General features: G+C 46.9%; 1 protein-coding gene across 10 annotated transcripts in view; it reads left to right on the top strand.

Moving 5' to 3' along the window:
* Positions 1-4,755, top strand: part of PPCDC (phosphopantothenoylcysteine decarboxylase) — a 48,441-nt gene extending 43,686 nt beyond the window's left edge. For all 10 annotated transcript variants that reach the window (XM_069071142.1, XM_069071140.1, XM_069071137.1 and 7 more), the window contains 2 exons: positions 3,141-3,309; positions 3,692-4,755. In XM_069071142.1, the coding sequence (XP_068927243.1) occupies positions 3,141-3,309; positions 3,692-3,771 (249 nt within the window). In that variant the 3' untranslated portion in view covers positions 3,772-4,755. The remainder of the gene's footprint in view (positions 1-3,140; positions 3,310-3,691) is intronic.
* The last annotated feature ends 7,080 nt before the right edge of the window (positions 4,756-11,835 follow it).

Here is an 11,835-nt window from a genome sequence, read left to right as displayed (position 1 = left end):
GAAAGTGAGGCTTGTAGGAGACCCCAGGGCTTCAAAGGAGCTGCTTCCCTGGAAAGAATACCCTGGTGTCCTTGTGGAGGGCTTCACCCAGAAAGTGCAGACAGGGCAGGGCATGGCCAAATGACTGAATGTCCGGGCACATGAGCTCATTTGTGGATGAATTGGACCATACTGTCTCTGAGGTCCCTTCCAACTTTGATAGTGTGTGAAGAGGTCCCACGAAGAAGTGTGTGTAATTTAATATGCCTTAGGCTCCTCCAGCCCCATTCTTGGTAAGTAGATCAGAGCCTCTGCCCAGAGATTGTTCCCATGCCTCTCAATCCCCTCATTTAGTTCGGTAGTAGGAAGTGCTTTCCATGTCATGCAAGAGATTAACTGAGATCCTCAGAGGGTGACAGTGGAACAGGGAAGGCAGGGCCCAGACCAGAATCTAGGTCTTCTTACTGGCGAGCAGACTTTCTCCCCTTGGCCTAGTATGCTTTCCTCTAGCAGAGCCAAGGCGTCCTGCTGTTTGGGGGGGGGGGGGTGGCGCCCTCTGTGTACCCTGTGATTATGAGCACTGCTTGGGTTTGGGGGCCTGTGGTTTAGCAGAGATTCTGTGCTCTGGAGAGAGCAGATACTTGGGGCTGTCCTGTGTTTCTGCCAGCGATGATGTGTGCTGAGTGGCTGCTCCTAAAGCTCAGACCAGCCCATTCAAATGGAAAAGGCTTGTCTAGGCCCACAGGGAGGTTCTGCAGAAGGAGCTTGACTGGGAGCCAAGAGGAAATGCAGCTGAAAGCTGTACCTTTCAGTTGTTTTATTGGTGGAGATGAGTGGGGGATTGTGGTCCTTGAGGTAGCTCTTCAGGTGGGCCTGCAGAGGGAGTAGTTTTTCTGTCCCATCCAGTGCAGATGGAACCTTGGAGCCCAGAGAGCAGGACCAAGTTGCTGAGGGCAGCTGATGTGTGCTGGTTCATCCTGACGCTGCAGAGAGAGGGGCTTTCACCTGCTTCAGCTCATGGCATGACTCCCTCATCAGCATGGCACACATTAGCCTTCCCAGCAGGGACAGCAATAGACAGGCCACTGTTTCCCACTATGGCACCTGAAGCCAGGACTGAAGGACTAAAGAATGAACTTGGGCAGTTCTTCAGAGAGGCCCCTGGGTCATAGGATCTCACAGTCTAAAGAAACCTCAAAGGCCATCTTGTCCAGTCCTTACATAAATGAGGTCCCCTGCTCCAGGGTTCTCCAGCAAGGGGGCATCAGCCGCATTAGACTGTGAGCTTCTTGAGGGCACGGACTCTCTTCTTCCTCTTTTTGTATCCCTAGTACTTAGCACAGTGCTGGCATACAGTAGGTGCTTAATAAATGGCTATCGATCCATTGATCGACTAGCCATATCCTGCCCGGCCTGTAAAGGCGGGTTCAAGCTCCAGCTTCTGGCGGAGATCCTTCCCAAGAGCACTGCTCTTGCTCTTTGTGCCTCTCTATTTGTCCCCGTCCCCACCCCAAATTCCTTCAAAATAACCACCTCATATGAGGTATGGCTCCAGACTGTAAACCAGCAGTGATGCCTCTGAGCAGCAGGGAGCCTCCTTGTGTGGTGTGGGGGCCCGCACACAGGCCTGGCCCTTGAGAGATCCGACCTTGAGTCATGGCTCTTGCTACTTGCTAGCCATGGGACCGTGGGCAGGTCATTTCCTCTCCCTCTGATTGCATTATCTTCCTTTCAGAGTTGTTAAGAGAATCATTTTTCATAAAGTGTAATACAAAGATAAATGGAAACTAGCACAGCCTCTCTTTCCACCAGAGAAGCCACTGGTCCCCTGACTAGTTTCCCTTTGGGAATCTTTCCTGTCTCCTTGGCTGTGATTTGGTGAGATGACCTGGAGACCTGTCAGACACTCTTTAGTTGTATGGCTTGCAGACAATTGGCTCAGCTGACCAGTTTAGCCATGACCTTTCATGGTTTAGCCAGAGGCCTCTAAGGGAATGGCAGTATAGTACAATGGGGAGAGCAGTGGATGGGGGTTCCAAGGCCCTGGATTTGAATCCTGCCTCTGCCATGTATTACCTGTAAGACCCAATTTCTCTCCATCGCCAGTTCCTCCTCTCTAAAATGTAGAGATAAGATGAATAAGGGCCAAGGTCCCTTTCAGCTCTATAGCTGGGATCCTGAGACAAGTATCCCATCACCCCCTGGGAATTCTTAGCCTCCTTAGAGCTGGGGACAAATTTAGGGGAAAGATTAGGAGCAAAATTGGCTGATCACCTTGTAATTTTTGAGCTCTCCTACTGTCTTGTGAGCAAGGCACTATGGGAAGATGGAAAAATAAAAGCAGTATGGCACAGTGGAAATAACTCTGCACTTGGAGTCAGAAGGTGTGGGTTCAAATTCTGATCTGGGCAGTTACTAGCTGTGTAATTGCATTCCTCGGTGCCTCTGGTTCCCTGTATGTATGGGGCAGGTTATAGGCATGGCCTCTCTGCCTCCCAGGGCCATGAGGAAGATGCTTTGCAGACTCTAAAGCTCTGAGTAAATGAGTTACAATTACTGCTAAGGAGCTCATGGTGGAGTAGGGATGACAAGACATGACCCTCATGTGATCATTAGCAAATAGTATGAGACCATATTTACTAAGTATCAGATGATTGTTTAAAAATTAGAGGTGCATTAAGCAATCAGAAGGAGAGTTCCACCACCCAGGGAGGCTTGGGGTGGGGGGAGAAAGGATGGGGCTTGAGTCAGGCGTTGAGGGATATGCTGAGGGAAGAGGAGGTGTTGCAGGCCAAGGGAATTATATACATGAAAGCAAAGAGGTTAGCTAAGGGGCAAGATCTTAACTAGCAGGTGTCATATGGCCAGGCTAAGATGTTCTAGGCAGTTGAAGTGGTATCAGCCTGAGCAGGGGACAGATGGGCAGCTGGCTGGAGTCAGAGGTCTTCTGGAAAGAACTAGTAGTACGGGCGGCCAGGTAGCACAGCGAGTAAGAGCACCGGCTCCAGTGTCAGACTGACCTGGAGATCGAATCCCGGGCTCAGACACTTAGCACCCACCCAGAAACACCTGGCCGTGTAACCTTGAGCAAGTTACTTAACCCCGATTGCTTAAAAAAAAAAAAAACTAGTAGTACACGACAATGTCCCCCTTCCTCACAGACCTGTGTCATCCGGGCCTGGGACCGAGCAAAGCCCCTTCTCTTCTGTCCGGCCATGAACACTGCCATGTGGGAGCATCCCATCACAGGCCAGCATGTGGAACAGCTGAAGGGCTTTGGCTACACCGAAGTCCCCTGTGTGGCCAAAAAACTCGTGTGTGGAGATGAAGGTAAGGCCTCACGAGCCTCCAGCTCAGGCCCTAGACCTTGTTCCACTCGGCCTGTCCCAAGAAACTCATTCTACCCCCATCCTAGAAGAGATGGGGCCCTGAGTCCTTGGGGTGTCACAGGGATGGGGAGAGGGTGGATTTGGGATGGTCAGGCCAGGTAGGCTCCATGCAGGCCTCTGCAAGGACTCACCTTCACAGGCTTCCTGGTTAGCACCAGGACTAGAGACTCCCAGGCTCCTTTTCCAATCCTGGTATTTGGGGATGCTCTTGTGCCTTCATTAAAGGCCAGCCCTGGATGGTAGAGGTATGAAGGTCACTTCCCTTTAGTCTGCAGAACCTCTGCAGTATCCCAGATTTTACTTTAAATGTTTTTGCTCTTCAGGTTTGGGGGCCATGGCTGAAGTCAAGACAATTTTGGGGAAAGTGAAAGAAATTCTTTTGGAACAGGACTTGCTGCACTAGAGTTGATCTAAGAAATGACTCGAGCAAGCATCTGTGCTCAGCCAGTTTTCCAGGGAGAAGAATCAGTAACGCGGACAAAGTCTCTGCTGGAGCAATCTGGTCCTGGGGCCAGTCTGGAGCATTGTTCACGCTGGATTTATGCCCTTCCCAGGAGCAAATTGGTCACTCAGGACAGAGGAGCAGGGATCTGGTGCCATTTGGCTTTCTCTTGGGGCTCCGATGGGGGTGCAAAGGGCAGTCCTCTCCAGCTGCCTCACCCCAGCACTGTCTCTGTGGAGGGCAATCAGGTTCTCTGATAGTGCTTTGGATTGTTTTCCTGGAATGTGGGGAAGCTGATGTTCATCACAGTTTCACACACATTGGAGGGTTGGGAAATTGTGATAAAGAATTATGTGCATCATGCAGGAACTGGTTTTAGACTCATTCTTGTCTAGAGATCCACAGGTCAGCTGAACCCCTTGCTATTTGGTTAATATCTTGGTTCACAGCCTAAGGGTTCAGACCCCTTTTGAGATCAAGGAACTCAGTGTTTCTATTCTCATCTTGTGCCTCTCCTGTAAGCCCCTTGAAGCCAGAAATTATGCCTGGTACCTTCTTATAGCTCCATGGTGCCCAGCACGGTGCTTCAGTATAATAGGCCTTTAGTAAATGTTTGTTGAATTATTTAACTGGAATGTGAACTATCATCCGTTCCTTTTCTGCAATGTGTGTCTACAAGTAGAAGCCTCACTTTGAAAGCCTACAGATGTCACCCTACATGATAAACTGTGACCCAAGAAAGAGTGTCAATTAAGACATTCTTAATGCCTAGGACAGTGGCCCTCATGAGTAAGTGCTTCCTAGATTTCCATCAAAATGTACTTGTATTCAATTGTACTACCATTTTGGAAGAGATTTGGGAAGATAAGTGGGATGGGGATGGTGAAAGCCAGAGAAAGAAAATCTTTTGGTGAGTATTAAACCCCTTACCACACTGTGCACAAATTTCCCTGTGCCCTTAAATGTTCACTTTACGAATGCCATGCAAGGGATTCAGTCCCCATGGCATGTCAGGAGTAGAGCCTTCTTCTGAAGAGTAGACTCCTACACTGGGATCCTCTGTATTCGCCATTCCTTCTGCATTGCTGCTTTTCCCCTTACTCCCCAAACCTCACACAGAAGGCCAACTGTGGCAGGATACAGAAGAGACCCCAAACCTCCCCAGCCAACACACTTGCTACTCCCTGCTTTTTGTCCTTCCACTGTGGGGAAGGTCTTGTCCTCATTCCTCTCTTTTGAAGTTTACTGTTGGCTACCTGACTTCTGGTTCCAGAGGTGGGAGCTGTGGTGACGACAGAAGATTCCATCACAGGATTTGGTGGCCAAGAGTAGCTAAGAGACCTCATCCCAGAGGTATATGGGGGAAATCAGCATTGTCCACAGCAGTATACCCCTTTCAACTGATTTTATTCCTGTTTCTTTGCTTAATAAAATTGTACTAGTAGAATAAAATCATCTTAGGGCACAAATATGAAAAGAGAATTCTAATGCTTTTGTTTGAGACAAATCAACAATGATGTTGACTAAAGTCAACATTAGGAAAGAACACTGATAGTCAACTTAATGATCTGAAGCAAGAAGACACATGAATCAATGAAACAGAAGATCAAATGTCATTCCAAATGACAATATTAGTTCCAAACTTTCTTCCTGTCTCCAAGAACTTATTGCAAGAATTGTTATTAAGTTGAAAATTTCACAAGCACATCCACGTTCCTTTTCCACCACTAAGGGAGGTTAAGTGACTTGTCCAGATTCACACATTGTATTACTAAGTGCCTACGATCAGATTTGAATTCAGATCTTTCTGACTCCTGAAGCAAGTGCCCTATCCACTCACCATTTATGTTCTTCCTAGGTCAAGGAGCTCACTAACTTCATAAGGAAGCTCATTCCATTGTGAAATAACTCCACATTTTATAAAGTTCTTTCATTGAGCTGAAATTTGCTTCTTGTCACTTTTACTGATTCTTCAATCCTTGGCACAGAAGAACTCTCTGACCCTGCACACCCCTGGAACTACACAATCTGCCACACAGCTGTCCTCCAGGTATCTGAAGACAGTGGTCCTGTCTCACTTTCATGGCTTCCCTTGTCCAGCACTAAGGCACAATCCTTAAATTTTCCAACCTTTCTTCAGAGAGCATGGTTTTCAAACAGTTTCCACATCGAATGGGCAAAGGAAAGAATTGTTGACTGAATTACTGAAAGTTCATTGTCTTACCAGAAGCTGTAAAGCATTAATTTTAAAAACTTGCCCTGTTGGAACTGAGGAGGGAAACATTCCCCAGGGGAGTTCCTCCGATGGAGGTAGATGTTAGGAGGACCCTGCTGCTACATGAGAAGAGGGTACAGTGATTGATGAAGCAGCTGGCATCCAGGCCACGTTTGACTTTGAGTGCTGGGGGAGCCACCATTTTAGCTTTCTCAGTTGTCCTTTTTACTGAAGTCCTTTCTCTTCCAAAGGATTTGGCTACATTATGAATACAGAGAAACCAAGGCCCAGGGCATTAGCTATGACTTTCAAAACCTCAAGGGCATTAGCTGAGTTTCATCCTAGAGTTGAGAGAATTTATGTTTTCTGTGAATGGAGGCCCTTCCTAGACTCCTGTGGACTCTACCAGGGAAAACCAGTATGAGCACAAAGGGCCTGGATTATCATCCAGAGGTCCTTTTAAATAACTGCTGTGACTTTTGGCCAGGGCAGGGGAGTCACTGAATAGCCCTGGCAATAGCAGCAGCCATAGATCTGTTCATACCGATAGGGAGCTGGAGCTGGTTAGTTAAGTGGTGTCAGAGGACACCTGTTGTGTCCTCAGCTTCTGCAAGGTACTGTTGAGTTAGAGGAATATTAGCTATGGTCTCTGCCCTGGAGGACCTTTAAGGCCTAGTCAAAGTGACAGGACTCACAAATTAAGGAACAAAACAAGATGGATGGGTTTTGACCAGCATTGCTGGAGGCAATGCCCACAGGAGATGGCAGCTCTAGTGGAGTATATCTAATCAAGGGGAGGGCTGGCGTGGTTGGGGAGCAGATGGGACTGGAGCTGGGCCTTCTTGTCCGGGTAGGATTGACTTAGAGTAGAGGTGAGAAGCAGGGCATTCCAGGCAAGAGGAACAATCTGAAAGAATGACAATAGAATGAACAGCAAGAAGACCAGCCTGATTTGAATGGAAGGTGCCTGTTTGGGCTGGAGAGAGGGGTATTGGTTATTGGATACATTAATATGGAGATGTATTAAAGAAAGCCAGCCGTAATATTGGAGATTTTCTTTTCTTTCTTTTTTTTTTTTTTTTTGCCTTTTGGAGGGCAATTAGGGTTAAGTAACTTGCCCAAGGTTACACAGCTAGTTTTTTTATGTTAAGTGTCTGAGGCTGGAACCAAACTCAGGTCCTCCCAACTCCAACTCCGGGGCTGGGCACTTTACTCACTTTGCCACCTAGACGCTACCTAAGATTGGAGATTTTCATGGGGCACTGGAAAGACGTCTGAACTTAGAGCTGGGGGATCTGATACCACCAGTGTGACCTTGGACAAATCATTCAACTTGGGGCTCAGCTTCCTCTTTCCTAATGTCCCTTCCAGCTCCAGAGCTAATCCTATATTGTAGGAGATGGGGAAACTGAAGGATTTGTGAAAAAGGTTTGTGTCAAGCAGGGCTTCTGAGCCTTTTTTGTATCATGAACCCTTCTGGCAGCCTGGAGAAGCCCATAGACCTCTTTCCAAAATAATGTTTTCAAATGCATAAAATACAAAGGATTACAAAGGAATCCTCATAGAGTTAAACAAAGATGTAAGCTTCCCCTCAAGTTCATGAACCCTCAGGAAGCTATCCACAGACCAGTCCATGGATAGTAAAAACATCCTTGGTATGGACAGATTTGAAGCAAGCAGGCAGACCAGCTGGGGGCTGTCCTAGCAATCCCACTTAGCAAAGACTGTGTGTGAGGTGACTAAGGCCTGGATTAAGGAGACGGCGATGGGAACATACGGTACCTAGGAGACCCTTCCATTAAAATCGATGGCATTTGGAAATCAGAAAAGAGCTGCTTATCTGTTGTCCTTGCAGTTACATGTCTGTAAAGGGGGGAGATGGACCTCCTTTCCTGTCGAGCCCATGACCTGACTCTAAGTGTTCTCACCTTATTCGAATCCAACTTTTCTAAAGCCTATTTGAGAAATCTGGAAGGTAGCTCTTTGTGTAAGGTCCCAGATAAGTGTGTATGCCTAGTCCTACCTCCTCTCTCCCTTTCCCGTCTTCCTTTGAGCATTTATTGTGGTTTCCAGAATAGCAGACAAACCAAGTGTTAAGAAATTGCATGTGAGGAAGAGCTGGGGAGTCAGACCAGTCAGCCCTGGTGAGAGAGGCTTGTTTGTGCTGAAACTTCCTGGTGGAGCCACATTTTTCTATAAGGCCTTGCACATGTCACTGAGGCAATGCATTGGGCCTGGGCCTCACTTCTGTCATTGATTCAAGTTAAAGGAAGGACTGGCCTGGCTACAGCAGGTGGGCATGGGCTACAGTGGCACCAGATTCCAGTCTCAGGGGCTCCGCCAGCTGATCCCTTGGAGAGCTTGGTCCTGGAAGTTCAAGCTGTTTTGAAGAAATGTGTTTCCAGAACACATTGCCCTCTTGCTGGAACAGGCTGATCCTAGCACAGGCTTATCTATCCAGATCATGTGGTTGCCCCTTTGCCTGCTGACCTAGATAGCAGACTCCCATGAGGTAATTGGGATTCTTGGAAGAACGGTGAGAGTTCAAAGGTATCTTGTCTTCATGTGGGCAAAAGGGGAATTGCTGAACAGAGACCACTGCAGTGCACACTGGGAGGAAGGCCTTTGAGATAGCCTGGAAATGCAGAAGTAGAGCTCATAATTTCTTAAGTCCTGGGCAGTTGGAACCAGCTGAGAGCACAGATCAGGGCTATGATTATTTCCCATGGTGCTGAACTCTTCACCCACTAGACCTCAGGTTGGGGCTTCTCAGCCTGTCCTTTGGGAGAATTTCAGGGTCAGTGAGAGCTTCTGAAAAATAAAAGGGGCGGGGGGAGGAATGACTCTTTGAGGAGTGTCCCTCGTCTGGAAATGACCTGGAGAATACTGGAATGAAGGGGGAGGGAAAACTGGAAAAAATAACCTAAAGATTCCATTAAAGCAACAACAATCAGAAAAAAGTTGCTTTGAAGAGAACCATGTAGTTTTACTGTGAAAAGTACAAGTGAATACAGAGCATGTGCCGAGCTGTGGCCAGGATGAAAAGAGGCAGAGGGTCTGTGAGTGAAAGGGAGAGAGTCCTCCTGGGAGAAGGCTGGCCACCCCTCTCTCACTCTCTATTAGAAAAATGAGTTGAAAATGTAAGAGAACCCCTTAGAAATGCTGATAAATGCAGTGATAGATCAGGAAGCCTGAGTGCTGGAGAAGAAACCAGCAGTCCGCCTCTTGCCAAAGAGCTGATGGAATTAAGATGCAGAATGAAACATAGACAATTTGGGAATTTGTTTTGCTGAACCAGGTATATTTGCTGTGACAGCTTTAATTTGTTTTACTATTACTGTTGCTCAGTTGATGGGAGGGGAAAGGGTGAGGGAGAGAGAATAATTGGGTATTAAAAAAAAAAAACCCAAATACAAGAAAACCCAAAGGGGGCAAATGTGTACTTTGTGGCAAGTCAGAAGGAGCTTTAAGGTGGCAGGAGGCCCTGCTTCCTTGTCTGTTAAGAATCTTCACTGCATATGGGCTATTCTAACTGTGGTTTATTTCCCTGTCTAGAAGGAGGATGGGGTTTGATGGTAAGAAAAGTGGAATGGGAGTAAGAGTGTGAGCCTTCTGCAGTCTTCTTCTGTCTCTGTGGTCAGCTTTCCACGTGACTTTGAATTGTGGTGTCCTCAGGCTACTAGGGATCTCTTCAAAATGCAGTTGATTTGTCCCCTTCCCTCCAAATCAGACAGACTCTGGCTATTGGATCCTTTGGTTTGTCTTGAGAAACTGATGCACGTGGATAAAATAATGGATACCCCAGCACTCCCTGAGGATGTGTGCAAAGCTAGTTGTTGGCCAAAGGCAAGTCATTTGACCCCATCTATAAAATGGAGACAGTACTTCAAATCTCCCTATGTCACCTTTGTACATCTTAAATTCTATCTAAACACAAGTTATTTTATACATCTACAGAAGGCTCTTGGGAAACTTTCAAGTTAAAACTGTATTAATTTCATGCTGTGAATGTGAAAGTTCGTAGTTTTAGAGCTGGCAGGGACCTTTAAGTAACTTGCTCAAGGTCACACAGGTCAGTAAGTGAGGCAGGACTTAAAGGTCCATCCTCAGAATGGAAATTCACCACTTTTTAGTGAACCTTGCTGCTTGGCATCAACCTAGACCCCCAGTTGAAAGGAGGCTGTTAGAAAACACTTACCTGCTCTACTCTGTGTTATCACTTGTAATGAGAATGGGAATTTGAAGATCTTCCCTGCCCCTTAATAGACCTAGGGGGGAGTTTGAAGACCTCCTCTGCTTTGAAAGTAAATTCTGCCCCCTAATAGGCTGAATGTAATCACACGGAGCTTGTGATGGAGGGAATTTGCTAAAGGGTGGAGCAGAGCCCACAGGAAGCTTCCCTGCTGTGAAGATAAATTCTGCCCCCCAATAGGCTGAATGGAGGCTGTGGTGGGAGGAGTTTGCTGAAGGGAAGCAGAGCCTAAGGGAGCTGGTCAGAGCTAGCCAGACAATGGGGGAGAGAGGATGCTCAGGCAAGGAGTCAGATAGGTTCGTGAGTAGATATTGTTCTTGTATTGGTTTGTGGGAAGGCTGAAGGATGCTGTGGCTCTCAGCATTATTATGGCTCTGAATATCTTTGGTGCTATGATGGAATCAGCTTACTGGTTTGGGGATTCAGTTTTCTAGTGTCTAAATAAATGCTTCAGTTCTGTCCTCTATCTGGAGAGTTTGGTATATTTTGCAATTGAACATCATGTGATACTTATAGTCACAGTCTTTATCATGATTGTGGGCGCTGTAAATATTGCATTGGCACTGTATCACTCTCAGTGCATTAGGATTTCAGAGAAAGGGGAGAGCCCAAGTGACCCGAGTGGTTGGGAGGGCTTCTGGGAGAAGGTGCAGTGTGAGCTGGTTAGATCACCTTCAGAGCATTGGGCTCTCTTCTGCACACCACTTTCTAGAAAGGACTGACAGACCGGAGCACCCTCAAGGACCTTGCAGGCTAATGGGGGAATGCAGCAGACAAAAAGCTGAAATGGGGGAGGGGAGAAGGTACCAGCATGGGGGCGGGCACCAGAAGCACTAAGCTGGTGGGGAGAAGATTGTGGCTGAAAAGAAGCAGACAAAAAAATCCACCGAATATTAACGAGCCGGATTGACACCATCGAGGATGGAGACTTGCCCAAAGACATCCAGATAGTGAGTGACAGGCCCTGAATCTGAGCCTGGGTGGTCTCATCTTGCATCCAATGCTCTTCCTGTAGTTCTTTAACAGAAACAGCCCTTCGAAACTGCAAGACGTTTCTTCTCTAGAAGAAAGAACACAAATTCACCTACCTTTCTCTTGTAGATCCCATTTTTAAAAATATATGTATTTTGCCTGATTTCTTCCACCTCTACAAGCATTAGTTTCCCCAGCCGTAAAAAAGAGAGTAGTTCTTTGGGTCTTCATTAATAATATCACACATTGCTAGCGATGTTCTTTCAAGGAACTCATAGCACATCTACCCTGTGACTATTCTTCCTTCATCTCTATCACATCCCCCGGCCCAATCCATACCTTTCCAAAAGACCATGAGTGGCAGCTGAATTGACCCATTTAATAGATGGGAAAATCAAAACACTGAGAAGTCAGTGGTGACGCTGGGACTGACACTTCCTAGTCTCTTGAGACTGGCCTCCATATGTCTCATGCTATTCTAGCCTAGCATGTAGTAAGCATTTTAAATTCGTGTTTACCACCTGACTGATTGTCTGCTGTCCTCGTAACTTGACCTATGGTTCCTTTTATTTCCCCATGGAATGGG

This window comes from Petaurus breviceps, unplaced genomic scaffold (assembly GCF_028583685.1).
Source record: "Petaurus breviceps papuanus isolate PSGF00001 unplaced genomic scaffold, PetGlider_PUasm1.0 90825, whole genome shotgun sequence".
Taxonomy (NCBI): Eukaryota; Metazoa; Chordata; class Mammalia; order Diprotodontia; family Petauridae; genus Petaurus; species Petaurus breviceps.
The sequence above is the reverse complement of the archived record's forward strand: the minus strand, read 5'-3'. Positions and strand labels throughout refer to the sequence as shown.